This window comes from Nymphaea colorata, chromosome 1 (genome assembly GCF_008831285.2).
Source record: "Nymphaea colorata isolate Beijing-Zhang1983 chromosome 1, ASM883128v2, whole genome shotgun sequence".
Classification (NCBI taxonomy): Eukaryota; Viridiplantae; Streptophyta; class Magnoliopsida; order Nymphaeales; family Nymphaeaceae; genus Nymphaea; species Nymphaea colorata.
In genome coordinates, this window is record NC_045138.2 from 37594689 (window position 1) to 37610361 (window position 15673).

The 15673-nt window shown below is 39.7% G+C and overlaps 1 protein-coding gene across 1 annotated transcript; it reads right to left on the bottom strand.

Moving 5' to 3' along the window:
* Positions 1 to 1159: 1159 nt before the first annotated feature.
* LOC116261882 (uncharacterized) lies at positions 1160 to 14460 on the bottom strand. The gene is made up of 3 exons (XM_031640804.2): positions 14109 to 14460; positions 13217 to 13943; positions 1160 to 4724 (listed from the first exon to the last, which is right to left on the bottom strand). Exons 1-3 carry the CDS (start codon positions 14138 to 14140, stop codon positions 1710 to 1712), a joined length of 3774 nt encoding a protein of 1257 aa, XP_031496664.1. The 5' UTR covers positions 14141 to 14460; the 3' UTR covers positions 1160 to 1709.
* Positions 14461 to 15673: the final 1213 nt, after the last annotated feature.

Genomic DNA, 15673 nt, shown 5'->3' on the forward strand with positions numbered 1-15673 from the left:
TGGACCTTACAGTAATAACATTGCATCAACTTATAGCCATGCCCACCTACAGTTCAGGCTTTCTCAAGCATTAATCGCCGTAGTAAGACATGGTGAAACCTTGTCATTCTACACGACAGGATGATCCCCACCCACCTCTGAACTGGGTTTTACCTCTCAAGGAGTAGTGGTCTCTCTCTTAATTAGCTGCTTCCTCGTCATATTAAAAGGAAGAAAAGGGGAGGTGGCATGTGAGGGCTGTGAAGTTAAAGCAACTGCATGGTTGACTAATCGACTGACTCTTACTATAAACAGGTTTAGCTTACATAATCTACATCAGTACCGTATCTATTCTCACTCCAACTCGATCTTGGAATTATTGGTTATTAGCTTTCGACCAAGTGAACCTTGTCAATTCAATTTTGGGCTGGATTTAAGGACCTGAGTCAAATCAGCCAGAATTTCCCAAAATTTTCTCTAGTTGTCATAATCCCGTATGTACTAGTTGCGATTCTTTCTGAAACTATTGACTGTTTTCTGGTTGTTGGCAATCAATATTTTTGCAGCTCAAATTCCATACAAACTTAGATGCCTGCCCTACTGAAGGCGTCATTAATTAATCTGATCTTGGAATGGCAGAATTTGACAGCACTCAAGGAAATCTGGACTTCAGAGATCAATGGAAATTCTCAAGAGAATTGTAGACATTTGTACCACATTTCTCCAGGTAGACAATTCCTTTCAATTGCTCCATCAAATGCCAAAATTTTATTGAATGTTTATATGCCAAACAAAACCACCTCTTCAAATCCCTAGATCATGGGCATAATAAACATATGCATAGGAGCTAAAAGCTGCGGTTTTAACTGATGACGATGGATATCTGATGCAGCATCCAGTAGTACCTTCGTGCACCATCTGGAAATGGCATAAACAAAACAACTTAAGAATAGAGGATGGGACAACCTCACCCTGCAAAGCTCTCTGGTGAATGTTCTGGTGTCAAAAGGAAGGCTTGCTGACGAATGCTTTAAGTTCAAAATGATCTTACATAATTATTTAGTGTGTTAAATTCATAAATACAGTCAAAAGCAAAAAATAACAGAAGAGAAGCAGCTAAGTCAATTAGAAAACAACTCGGTTATTTCAATTAGAAAGCAACTCCATTTTTCCAGGGAAATTTTTGTTTGAAAGCCCGAGGTTCCACCATTCAAATACCTGCCCAGGCTTGGCACCAGTTTGTTTTCAGAAACATATTGCAAACAAATAGTATAACGCAAAGTGCTGTCTCATAGATTATCCAAGAGCATACATACGTTGTGGAATAAAAATGATAATGATACAACTCGTTGCGGTAGATAGGCCTAACTAAAAAAGGTTCTTGCTTTGCATGGCAAGCTGGTCCATCAGGATACCTAGATTTTGCTTTTGGTGGATGGAAGAGATATTAAAACTTTAAGTTGATAGAATGCTAGGTTCTTTTCATGGAACGAAAGCATGTTGATGCTTTGCTTCATACCAAGAAAACCAAGCTACTATCTGCAGCCTTTTGCTTGAAGGATATGGATATGGAAGTAAAAGTTCCTTTGTCACGATGCTGCAGCAGAGCCTGCCCTATAGGCTTAAAATTAAATTCCTTAATCTAATAGGCTATGAAGAATCAATTTCTAACTACCACTGTTTCTCTAACTCAGGCATATCAGGTCTGACACTCCGAGACAAACTTGCTGTCAAAACTTGTAGATCCTGGCGATCTTCTTCTTAGTATCCAGTCCCTTACTTGATGACTTACCAGCAAAAGGTAACGTGGAATGAGTCAGTGTGGAGTTAATCTTATCCATCTTTTGACCAGGTTTAAGTATGTGTTTGGCCCCTGCACTGAGCTTGATAGGCCCTGGCCTTGTCACTGGACTTGTTTTAAAGCAATTCATACTACCATATAGGCCACTACCAACTTGTCCATCTCTGCAAATATTTAGTACAGGGGCAGAGGCATCATAGTGGAGGTATTCCTGTTGCTGCTTCTTTTTTGTAATCCCAGTCTGTGACTTGACTGCCTCTGTTTTCCTGAAGCTTGGGGATTCAGAAGTATTGCCATTTGCATTTGCAGTCACGTTATGCTTTTTCTTGAGTTTTTTGGATTGGGATGTGCAGTTGCTTCCAGGACGGAGACCAGACTTTCTCTTTTTGCCAATACTGCAGATGCTGCCACCACTTGCAATAAATGAACAACCAGGCTCTGAACCCGGATATCCTTGCAGGAGCTGGGGGTTGTGCAGAGAGCTGAAACTACGTGCATGTTCTGGGAAAGAATGAGATGAACTGAGATTATGTGAGGCTGATGGAGCTACCAGGCCATGATATGGTGCCAACAGTGCAGAATCGAGCCTGGGTTTATGTAAGCTGGATGAAAGTGGGGTTACAGTATATTGTTCAGAAGGTGAGAAGCCGGAGTTTGGAAGACTGCATAAGTACCGTCTGCAAGTAGGACCTGAATGAGTCTGAGAAGAAGATGGCATCTTGGGTTCCTTGATTGTTGAGCTCAGAAGCCATGGTGGCATGTATGGAGTGCTAAGACGAGGGCATGAAAATTGGAATGGTGCTTGGCAATCAGGGGTTGCTAGAGGAAGACCAATTGCAGAGGCAGTTCTATAGTTTACATGCCCAGCATGGTTGATAGCTGGAGAAGAACCAGAGAGCATGGTTGACCTTGGATGGCTCGCATGAGTAGGCTCTTTCCCTGTCAACTGGGTTCCAGGTATTTGCATAGGGTGCTCCACTGCTGTATGGGAAGCCACAGAATGGCTCGCATTATGATATTTGGACCCAATTCTCCCCATGACAGAAGACAGTGAGTCCTTGGGAACCAATTGTGGTTTGTGATTAAACGACAAAGCAGCTAACATGGGTTCTGGCGCTGGATGAATAATCTGTTCTGGCTCCAAAGACTGATTTCTGACCAAATTGTTAGAAACAGTAAAAGGAAGAGTATGCTGAGCTATAACTTCCTTATCTGACCACATTATAGGATCTTTTGAACCTTGGTCAACTTCACTGCTTCGACCAACTGTGACAGTTTTCCCCATCAAACGCACTGTTGGAAGAGGATCTGACTGAAATGCAGAGCCAAAGTTCTCAAGATCATTACTTTTCTCCTTTCCTTTATGATCTAGAGATTGGTAAGTTTGTCTGGACCCAAAACCCAATAAGATCGTTGATTCCAAATCTGTTTCTGTCTGCTCCAAGTCTTTCAACTCAAGCGAATTAGATTTTGTTTGTGAAGCCACATTCAGTAAACCATTCATTTTGTGAGGCCTTTTATTTGAGAAGAATTTAAAATCATGCTTATAGGCTCCAGGGCCATCATTTGAGTGGCCCCTATCATCCCCTGCCTCCATAGTGTTACATAATGGGAAGGTGTTGGTTGGTCCAGAAACAAGTGTGTGTTTTCTGAGGATCTGATCATGCATCTGAGTGAGACCACCGTGAGAATTTAGAGGTAAACCAATAAAATCATCATTGGCAAACCTTTCTCTGGATAATTTGACAGTGTCAGGGATTGACTCCAAGGATTTTGTGGGCATCCAAGACTCCCTGCTTACTGGAAACAATTGGTTTAACATAGGTGCTGAACAACCCCAGGCTGTTGGATCTTTTGTAGGAAGAGCACATGAAGATTGATAATGTAGCAAGCAACTTGCAGGACCTGGCATGCCTGGCTGGATAAGATGGGGCTTTAGAAATGTAGGTCCCATGCTGGTTCCCTTGGATGAACCAGCCAGGGAAGAATTCATGCTTCTACTCAGACATGGTATAGAAACTGTCACATCAGATAGTGTAATTCTGTCTAGTGTTTGCATTCTTTTATTGACATTTGACATCCATGGAATGCTCTCCCCTGTTTGAGTTCCAACTTCTTGATTAGTTCTATCAATTGAAAGACATTCTTGCTGATTGTGATTTGCATGATGCACAGTGTACTGTAGAGAAACTGTACAGGAACTATCAGAGGCCTGATTCAAGTCTACATATTCAAGAGGAGATGTTTCTGGGACACCAGTTGAGCTTCTAGAATGACATAGAACATCGGAGTCCACTGCAACTATGTGATGGAAATCTCTGACTTGAATACTGTCATCTGGAAATCTACTTCTATCACCTTCAACAGCGAGAGCATTAGCTTTCCCAGAACCACAATCAGCATCCACATCCTTGCTAGGAAGCATAACTTCGGAAACACCGTCAGTTTCAGTTGCAAGATGAGAAGGTTTTGGAAGAGATGATGCAGACACGACTTCAGAGAATTCCTTTGCAGGTACTTTCAGTTGCAAGGTATCCATGAAAGGGTGATCCATGTCTTTCTGGCCAAGAATGTCATCCTTACCTGAAAACCTTACATGCCTGACAGATTGTTGAACCTGAGAGGTACATGAGATGCCAAGATTGTGACCCTTTTCATGGCTTGCAGAAGTTCTTTGCACAGGTGAAGCCTTAGTCTGGGTCTTTAGAATGCTATGGGATGGAAAAGCACATGATTTGTTCTGTTGATGTTCCCAAGTTTGTTTATGTGAGTGTATTGACTTCAACCGGTCTTTCTTCAATATCTTTCTTTTGTTGGTTGAAATGTTTTTCTTGATAGCAGTGACAACCACTTTTGCCTTCCCCAACTGCCTACTGCTTGATGCCTCTTTACTAGTTCCAGAAGAATGATCAGGTAAAGCTGCTCTAGGTGGTTGAAATTTTGCCTGGCAAAGAAAAATATCATTAGCTGGTTTTATAACAAAAGTAAGCTCCGAACCTCCGAGTGCATGTATTTTCAACAGGGTGATGAACCAACAGATGTGATGTCCTGCTGTGACATGAAACTAACTGTTGTCAGCAGATTAACTCCATCACAGTTAACAACAGCACAGACAGAACACAGTAAAATCACGATTTACTTATTCATGTCCTAAAGCTGATACCATGTCAGGGTGGATAGAGATACAACAGCAGACAACAGCCTTCAAGCAACAAGAAATAGAAATGATGGCACATGAACTCAATTGAGACTGAACTTTTTAAGATGCAAAATTAATTAAAGAGAGCAAGTATTAAGCAAATGGCATCAGCGTTAGTGGCTACAAAGATTTTTTAATTGTTAAAACTTTTGTGTTTGAAGATTTCATGTGGGCTACTGTATTGTTCGATAAAAAACTGTTCTTGAGCTTTTACCTACGATGGGGTCTTGCAATCCACCTTCCCGAAGGACCAGGTATCCTCACGTGTTGCCTCTCAGATTCAAGTTTGAAATTACCTCTGATGGCAACTACAAGAATTGTGACCAAACTGACCCAAGTGTCCAGTTTGGCAAACCCCAGACCATCCATAACCCTTTCATTGCACAAGCCAAAAATAATATAAACCTGGGCACTTGGTAGTATGGTATACAAATATAAAAGCACCTCAGCATTTCTAAAAAGTATGACCACTTAAAAGTCATTCCTCATACAAGGAATTACAAATAAAGCTGTTGATTATGTGAATTGGCTCAATCGAATCAGTTGTAAAACCAAAAAAATATTATCATATTCATTTTTCCAAAAAACATGGAAAAGGTAGAAAAACAAATTACTGACAAGACAAGCCTCAAACATATTTAAAAATAATAAAAATGAGCAATGTGTCACACATGGCACCCTTGTATCGAGCGATGGTACTGATTCAATTTAAATAAGCTGAATGTGGCCAATTTTTGTAATACTAGATTTTCTGCTTGAAAATGTAAATTTAAGATCCCACTGTCATTTGTAGAAATTGGATCTTTCCTTCAAAGCATGAAAGTGGCTACTGTGTTAAAAATGTTCAAATATCTTGGTTATATTAGTAAAAGAACTATGTCGTACATCAATGACTTCTAGATGTGATAAAGAGAGAGAGAGAGAGAGGGTGAGGAACAGAACACAGCTTATGTTCTACATGTAAATCTATCTTGATCAAAACATATGCATTTCATCCTAGAGATTCACCCAACAGATTCACACTGTATTGCAGATGAACCATGAATATTCACTATTTTCAAGATAGTAGGATAGCATTGTTGATGCTCGTGAAGCATGCTCACAAGGAACTTTTATTCCTCAACATGGAATTGCTTAGCTTTGCAGGCTTCATGTACAGACAGAAAACATGGCTGATGTGAACCATCACTTTTCCAGTTACAGTAGAAAAGTACATTGAGTGCTCCATTCTTGGATCCTCATGGTAAGGCCTGTCAAAGAGTTTATACCTATTAAGGCTACGAGTGCTCCAAGAGTTTGAATGCTGTGCCTGGTAAGTTAGAGGAAATAATGTTCAGTCTAGCTAGGTGGTGACTTGACAGCTGGCAGAAACATAATCATCTAAAAGCACAACTTCAAAAGGAAATTGAAGTTATTTTATTCAATGAAAATAACGAGGTTTAACTTTAAGCGCACCACATAGCATAAGTCATAAATTTGATTAGTGGTACTCGGTACTCCCCTTCTATGAAAAACATTTTTCGGAGGAAAAAGTTTTCCCAATTTCAAAGAGCAAAATTTTGAGATTTTCAAAAGGAGATATGTGCAGCAGACAAATTGTACTGCAGAGAATTTTGGCTTCCATGTTCATAATTACATGGTGTGAATAAAAAAGCGCAGCCCATATATTATACCATCCATTGCTCTTCTTTTACGGGTGACTTTCTCCATCTATTTTGACAGCTGAGACATTACCAGGTGAGCACTTCCCTTCAAATGACACTACATCAGTATACTTTGAAGTAGTGCATAATTTGTTACCGTTATTTTGATACTCTTCTAGTCCTATCCATCATTGACAGAAAAAAAAAAAAAAAAAAATCTCAGGAAAAAGCCAGGCCCTTATTGCCACACTGCATCTAAACTTTTCAAGTTGTACCTTCAATTGGGCAAGGCAAATAAGCAATAGTTTCCATTGAACATTCACGAAAGCTTCATCATTTACAATGATCCTGAAACTTGTTAATTTTAAAATTCACGCAGATGAAAATGATTCAAAAATATCTTTTTAAAATTCTATAATTGTTGAAGTGGTCAAATTGCTATGGAAATCTAGAGGTCTTCATAGCATGATAAGAGATAAATAAATCTGCCTTTATCATTTAGAATCCTATTGCTTTACGGTTTTAAGGATCCATATGATCCATTAGGCTTGAAAATGAGTCTTTTTGGTTATTCTATTCAACAAGCCTTAGGTTTGATAATCTAATAAGGAAATAAAGAGTTGACTAGACTCAAGAAGGTGCTGAAGCAGGAACAAAGAAAAAAAATTATGCAAGGGTCTCAAGCTTAAGAGAAGAAGAAAAATGTAGTAGTCACAAACATTGGTACAATGAATAAAAGAAATTAACTTATGCATTAGGGATAGAGATCAGACTTAAGCAAAAGGACTTGGGTTCAATGACAAAGCAACACATACAACATTAACAGTTTTTGTGGCTTTCATCAAATAATGCAGGGCAAAGAATGGAAGGGTGACAAAACAGGTGTGAAACAATGTGTCAAACAATGCATAGGGCTATGTTAGTATAAAAACACACAAAACAAGGTCAGCATCCTGGAATTGATGAATGGAAGGGATCAAAAAGATACTGGTGTATTTTGTGGGATAGCTGATATGTCAGGTGGCACATAGTTAATCTTATTGTTTTCTTGGAACCAGCTCTCCAATTTCAATTATCGTAGGATTTTCAACCGATGGTGGAAGTTTAATAATTTAATTTTATCTTGGACCTATGATCCTATAGATCTCATCTTTTGTGATGATGGCAAAGACCAGTTTCTTGAGGGAGCTAGTGATTGTTGTTCTTTGTTAGGTATGGACAAGTATATGTACAATTCAAGTCATAAATTGTTGTGAATGTCCACAATGACATAATTACATTTGTTGGACTTGTTGTAGTCTTTGCTCACACAACAACTTAGACCAAGTGATATTGGACAATTATATAAAGTTAGGGAGTGACAATAGCCAATAAACTGAAAAGAAAGGGGGCAACAGCAACCAAACGTTTTCTTTTCATTTACTCGGGGCCTAATCCCTCCAAGGGAGAAAACCTAGAGTGGTCCCCTTTTCTTTTCATAAAGGCTTCACTTGAAACACACTTTATGAATGTGGGCCAACCAATGAAGAAAGAGTTGGCTTATGAACCTTACCCGCCTTTTCAGAGGCAAAGAGGGTTTCTGGGCATCACATAGGAGTTCCTTTAACAAGATCCACATTTGCATTTCTGCTTTCACCCTATTCATTCTACACATCCATGTCTTTCCAAGGTTTCTCTTTTCCTCTGCATTTGCCAGCAAGATCACACGGACTCTTCAAAAAAGGGGCTGCACCCGTGTCGATAAGGCACTCATGCTGTTGCTGATATGGGTGAGGCTCCGACACGCACCCCAACCACCCCCTTATGCATGTTCAAAATATTTTCTATTTTTTTCTTCTCTCTCTCCCTTTCTTTCTTTATGTACAGTAATAAAAAAAAAAGAACAGATTAAGCTAAGAAACAATCTTAAAATTATATATGTACTATGAAGGTTTCAGAAGCAATCAGACACACTGGAATCAGACACACTGGAATATACACTGCTGTTTAAGCTAATAGCAGTGCTGATCCACTAGAGATAGAAGAATGAGGTGAAACAAGGTTCTATATGTGAAAGACCTCAATAAGGATACGTCATGTTGATGTAGGTTGATGTGGCCATTCATGTGACATGGCTAGCTGGTTGGTGGTTTAAAAAGGCAGTGAGGGAAGATTGCCACCTAGGACATGTTAGAAAATTTCAGCTTGCCTCAAGGTGCCCCCTACGGCAAAAGGACCATGGCTCAGCTAGACATGCAGTTTTTATTAGGAAAAACCATTTTTTTGTTTTTTAAGAGACTAAGTGCTTGCAAATTTATTTGGTCAAAGTTTGGGTTTCTACAGGCAGAAAGACACATGGATCAATATGAGGACTGTTTTTTACTCATGGGCCATGGAAGATACTAATGGAACTCATGTTCAAACGAAGTGATTAATTCGTAAGCAGTGGTTGTTTCTACTGAAGGAGGCCTACCGCTAGCAAAGACATTAATATCAAGTAGATTTCTTCTCAAGTTCAATAGAGGAAGGCTGGAAAGTTCCATGCTCTCTTCAACAGGGGCAAATGGAAGCATTTCAAAGTTGCTTTGGAGGGTAGAAGACACTTAGACCCATGCTTATGATTTACGTGAGAATTGGATATACATACATACATACATTTTATATATATATATATATATATATATATATATATATATAGGTCAGGAACAAAAACAAAAATCAGAGCCTCTAAATATGATATTTAATTTTTTTTCTTTTCTTAAAAAAAAAATCTAACCTTATAATGTCAAGGTTAGGTTGATGCAAAATATATACTAGATTAATAGTTTTTTAGGTTTTAATAATGTTTTTATAATAAGCAAAAATGAATGGCTCTCATAGCATGAACATTTTGATAATAGAAAATCAACATTTTTCATAAAAACAACTTGATCAAAGCATGTTTTATATCAAAACAGTTTTATAAATATATTAGGATGTTTATATTTTATTAAAAATAAATTTTTAACCAAAAAAATTAAAGGGTCTGGTTTTTGTCCCTGACGTAAGTGTCTAGTTTCTACCAATTTCTCTCTCTCTGTATATATATATATATATATATATACACACACACACACACATACAATAGTATGTTTTTATGCAAACAAACAGATATATTAATTACTTATATTTATAAACTATAAATCAATAAACAAAAATTGTCAAGGTATACTAATAAATGCCAAATATTATTTTGTTGTGTCTTGTACCAACGCCTGTGTGCAGCTGTGTCTGCATGGTGCAGTGGGTCCATGTGACATAGATATACATGTTTCGCTAGTTACTCTTTGTTCAAGCCAATAAACACAAACAAATATATAAATAGATATATATAAATTTAAACATGAGTCAGGAGGCTAAAATACTGGGATGGTGTGTTTCTTCTTCCTTCCTTTGTAAATTATCTAATCCAATAAAAGCCTGCCAGGTGGGGCACGTCAATAGACACTTTCACTTTTTTTATTTTATGATTTTATGGGAAATAAAGATCTTCCTATTGTGTCAAATCATAGAAAAAATGTAAAGTATCAAAAGGTGTATATCAATTTTACTTGCTTACACAAACACTTGATGCTAATAGAAATGTCCATACGACACAAACATAGATCTCTATAACATTTATACAACCCAAAGTTGTTTTCCACTAAAAATAATATATATATATATATATATATATATATATATATATATATATATATATATATATATATATATAAGGTATGACCAACAAAACAAACTTGTAGTTTAATCCAATAAATATTTTGCTTATAGGGTGTGTCTGTGTTTGTATAAGCACATACAGATACATAATGGGGAATGAGTTCAACCAGTCCCATCTTGGGACTAGTGTTTTCAAACGTTGCTTTTTCCTCTCACTCTTTTGCCTACCATTTCTCTTACCGTTTTTTCTAATTTTTTCTTTCACAAGCTTCCTCTCCACCCTAGCATTGATGGACACTAGAGAAGGAAAAAGAACTGGTCTTACTCCCAAAAAAAAAAAAAAACCAACTACACATGTATGTCAGAATGTCCAAAAATGTATTGGCAGAAACAAGTTAAAGATCTGATACCTCAGTCGGATTTTAGGACCCAGAACTGGACATACTCCCAAAAAGACCAACTGCACATATATATCAGAATGTCCAAAAATATATTGGCAGAAAAAAGTTAAGATCTGATGCCTCGGTCGGATTTTAGGGCCCGACAAACCTAAATCCATCATGCACATTAGACTTTCAGTACTCTTTGTTAAACATATAATTTTAGATGTCCTCCCAACATTTATATGGTCAGATTTGTGAAAGGCAGCCATTTTACAGTAGAAATGGCAATAGACGGCTAGATCATTGTATGTCTATATCTGAGACCCAGACACACACATCTATGTAGATGGTTACGTTTGTGAATTGCAAAAGTGACGTCAAGTGCATCATCCAGCACTTTTAATGCCTTTTTAATAAACCTAACCACACATATTTACCTAGAATGTGCAAAATTATAGAAGTAATAAAATAATATAATTTTTCGCCATTGGATTTTATGAGCAGACAATTTAAGAGTTGAATTTAAAGTGTTACAGAATCCGACAAAGTTACAACTGTTGGCATAAGAACTCTTACGTATCAAATTTTCATTATTTTATGTGTGGGTTTGTGCGCAATTATAAACCCCTCCTTTGGTTAAATTACACCAAAGGAAATCATATAAACGTTTCTATCTTAAGACACATCCAATTTTTGCTTTGGATGGTCTTAGACAAGGTTAAGTAAATTCTTGACAGTTAGATGCTAAATGAGGGGAATTCAATTAGTCTAGAATCTAAGCAAAATGACGCTTTTTTGCTTCAAAACTTAACCAAGTGACAAAAAAAAGCAAATTATATCATCTTATGAAGCCCAAAAAGGTATGGCAAATTTGTTACAAGTAATCTATGCTTTGACATAGCAAAGTTGGTACCTTCGATGTATTATCTGTGTCATGAATCTGAGTTCAATGAAGTAAGTAATAAGCCTACGAACTGCAGCTTTCCTAGAGCAAAGAATACACTCCTATGAAGGAACATATGAAATAAGTAATTTATGCACTCTGTTGTTAAAATGATGAAATTAATGCTTCTAAATTTGTTCTCTATAACAAGCAAAATATTTATTTTCCTCGTCAAAGTGCAAACATAGAAAAACCACTATGCTGTCCAGTAATTGACTGAAAGAGGACACATACAAGGATGCATTGCAACATTTGTTCTTGTCCTTCACAACCATCAAATTTTTGGAGGTGCACCAAGAAGAGTATTGGTCGTCCAACTGAATGGCCGTGGCCATACATAAATGGTAGCCAGCGGCTGCACATCGCTGTTAGCCATCCCTGGAGGCCATGAACCGATGGTATGCATCATGTTATCCAAGTAACCAACCAAAAAGAAAAAAACAGAAAAGTTCGGTGCTATATATAAAGTTAACGGTATGTATCACGATATCCGTAGACGTTATTACCATTGTATACTGTAGTAAAATTATCGACTAGATGAGAGAGAGAGGGAGATTGAACGAGGCGAGAAAGAGAGAGAGAGAGAACGACGGTCTCGGCCACGCTTGAACGAGCAGAGATAGAGAGAACACAACGAAGCCCTCGGCCACGTACTTGAACGAGCCAATGTCTTCGTACCATCTATGATCACTACGCATCCTCTACTTCTCTCTCTCTCTCTCTCTTTCTCTCTTGCGAGCGTTTAACGCACACTTTGGTAAAGATAGCATGACCGTACGCATTAACAGTAGGAAGTGGGTGGAAGAAAGAGCAAAAAGACAGGAAAGTAGATAGACAAACTCTCTTTTTCATGACCGGCACGGTCGGTCTTCCCACTTAAAAGCAAAGGGTGAGAGGGGAGAGAGAGAGAGCAACGCAACGATGGCCTGGTTGAGGAGTGTATAATAACTTAGGGAGACAAACAAGGAAAGAAAGGAGACGGCAAAATGGTCGTGATCAAAAGTGGAAAGAGGAAACCACTTAATCACCAATGGCATCGTGAAGTAGAACAATAAGCGATAGAGAGTGCATCGTGCCAAGAAAGATGGGGAGTCCTTCGTGCTGCCATGTTGAGAACCCAACGTCGAATATATTCGTTTCAACACATGTAAGCGGCCATATTCTTTTGTGGAGTCACGGAGAGAGAGAGCGAGAGAGAAAGAGAGTCCAAGCAAAGCGCAAAGGTAATTTCTATTGTCGATCAACTAAGTTATGCGTAAAGCAAGGAGTTCACGTTCATAAAGTAAGAGCAAAGAAGTCGCACTCTATCAACAGCAAAACCCATCGACGAAGCGATCGCACCAAGATCTTTAAACGCAGGAAAAAGCTCTACAAACATTTTTCGATACCACTCATATTCCATGCAAAAAATTAAACAACACATATCATGGTAACGACGTCCATTATCGCAAACTCAACACAACGGAAATCAATCTTATATGCACAGTGATCCATATTCATCATCGTCATGATCACCACCACCATCATCATCACCGTATGGAGAAGACAGAGGGAGAGAATAGAAGGAAAGGTGGCGCAGCAGTTACATACCTTGGCATCAGTCGCACATGGCGTCGAGGCGAGAACACTATCCATTACAGTCTCCACCATCATCATCTTCTTTTTCTTCTTCTTCACCTTGGCAGCTTCCACGTCGACGTTCTCGCCGTCTGCACTTTTCTTCCTCTTAGTCACCACCTTCTTACCTACACCACCATTCTTCTTCTTTGACCCCTTCTTCATCGTCAGCACCTTCTTCTTTCTTCTCTTCCGCTTCTTGATTTTCGTCAGCTTCTTGGTCGGTGTCAACGCTTTCATCTTCTTATCCATATTGTTCTCCTCAACAGCAGCCCCATCACCACCATCATCGCCGCCCACCTCCGGCGTGTGGGCGAATATGTCGACGATGGATCTCTTCTTGGGCACCTTAAACTTCGCCCTCCGCCGTCCATCTCCTGGCGAACCATCGTCCTGACCATCTGCTGAGGTGGGCCGCCCGGCCCCGTCATCCTCCTCGTCCTCAAAACCGCCTTCCTCTCCTCCATCGTCACCACCCCCGGTTTCAAGATCCTGACTCCGGTTTTCTGACTCCGTACGCGTCGAGCGTTCTTGGTGGGAGGCCGCGATGCGGGCTCTCTCGGACGACCACCATCTGAATTTCCGGCAAGTCATGGGCGGTAGGCTGCCGTCGTCCTCAACTCTTCCCGTCCGCGGGATTCCTCCATCGAACGGCCAGCATCTCGTCACATCCACGCTCCTCATCGTCATCACAAACTCCCTAAGGAAATAAAAGAGGCGACATCAAGAACAAACAACCAGAATGTTAGAACAAGAAGAAGCAACAACGAAGAAAGGTGGAAAAGATCAGAAAGCCTGAAAACAAGAGATAGCAAGATGACGAAACGCACAAATTTTAAAAAAGGAGGAAGATCAAATATTTCACCTGATAGAGAAGGTTTCTGAGATCGCAGCCATAGTTCTCTTTTCCGACGTCTTCCTCAAAGGAAATTTAGGTCCTCAGAGGGAGAGAAAGAGAGGGGCGATGGTTAAAGTGAGAGAATAAAGGGGGATGGGAGAGAGAGATAGCTAGATGTGGTATGGAAAGAGTAGACGAGAGTGAGAGAGACGGAAGAAAATTTAAAAAAGGCAAAGAGAGAGAGAGAGAGGGAGAGGAAAACGATGACAATGAATATTAATTCCGTGCATATTTTATTGCCAAGAAACTGGTGGGAGAGTGAGATAAAAAGGCTGAACAAGCGCCAGATGCCTTTTCTCCCTTTCTGTTTTCCCGCGCTCCCTCTCTCTCATCCCACCATAACTCATTTTCTCTCCGTCTCCGTCTCTCTCTCTCTCTCCATTTATGGGTCAGAAAGGGACACATGAGTGAGAGAATGCGTCATGGCATCACTATTACCTCACGGAAGAGGACAGAAATGACCCTTCTGTGATCTCCACGGACTCACCTATCCTTTTCTTCCCTCCCGTTAATTATGTTCCTTGCTTTCACTGTTCATCAATGGCGTCCTGTAATCTGGCGTTTCGAAAAACGAAAACCTCCAAGTCCAAGATCGAGCCGCACAATGACGGATCGACCCTTCATTTTGATTCCTTCTCCTCCCTGACTTAGCCAACCCCCAACAGAACAAAATCAAAGCCAGAGGTGGAGATTGTGCTCCTTTAAAAAAGTCTACTCAGTCAAAGTAAACATTTTCTTAAGACGCTACCTCCCAATCTAGTGAAGAATATTTTAATCCGCGTTCTTTAACCATCCGTAGCGGTCTCCCCGCAGATTTTTCTAATCACATTCCATCTTGTTCTTATTCCACGCAGAATCGTGAACATGTGTCTCCGCCCATCTTCTTAACTAATAAAAACTCTGCTCGGCGACAGATCCTGTTTTATTGACTTCTTATGAGATTACGAAGCACCGCCCAAGATCCATCGATCGCGTTTTAATAACAGGAGGAGGAGGAAAGGAAAAAGGGGAAAAATATTTAAGATGGCACTTGTACAGTTGAAAATCACCGCCATCATTTCCCTTTTGCGCAGTCTGTACACGACCCACTTTCCCTACTGTAAGCGCTTGTTTGGCCCTTTCTTGCTTACCATCTGTCATTAGCAAGAAACCAAGGAAGACACTGTTGGAAACCAGGAGGAGAGAGATGGCGATGATGATGATTGATGAGCATGGTCGTCCAAAGAGGCACATGCATGGCGCATCATGAATGGCACCATGTAAAGGCGATGTGGACGTGCTCTCCGGTAGCGTGGGCCGGGCCCCGCAATTTCCTGACGCCTGTCTCGTCGACAACGACATGAATCGAGCCCCCCCAGAAATCAAAAGGCAAACGGCATATTTCTTTATTGTTTTCAATGCCCCCGCACTTAAGTTTTTTAATGTTGTTTATTCTGCCTTCCCCAACTCAAACATGGCTCCCCACCATCGTTTTATCTCTCTCTCTACTTTCTCGCCATTTTCCATTCCCTAGACAGGTGATCCAGACCAAC

Bases quoted from the DNA above. Each gene is read 5' to 3' on its own strand.
- LOC116261882 (XM_031640804.2), bottom strand. From the start codon at position 14,140: ATGGCTGCGATCTCAGAAACCTTCTCTATCAG. The intron at 13,944-14,108 runs GTGAAATATTTG...TTATTTCCTTAG, and splicing joins TCAGAAACCTTCTCTATCAG to GGAGTTTGTGATGACGATGA. The intron at 4,725-13,216 runs GTATGTAACTGC...TTTCTTTGCCAG, and splicing joins CATGTGCGACTGATGCCAAG to GCAAAATTTCAACCACCTAG.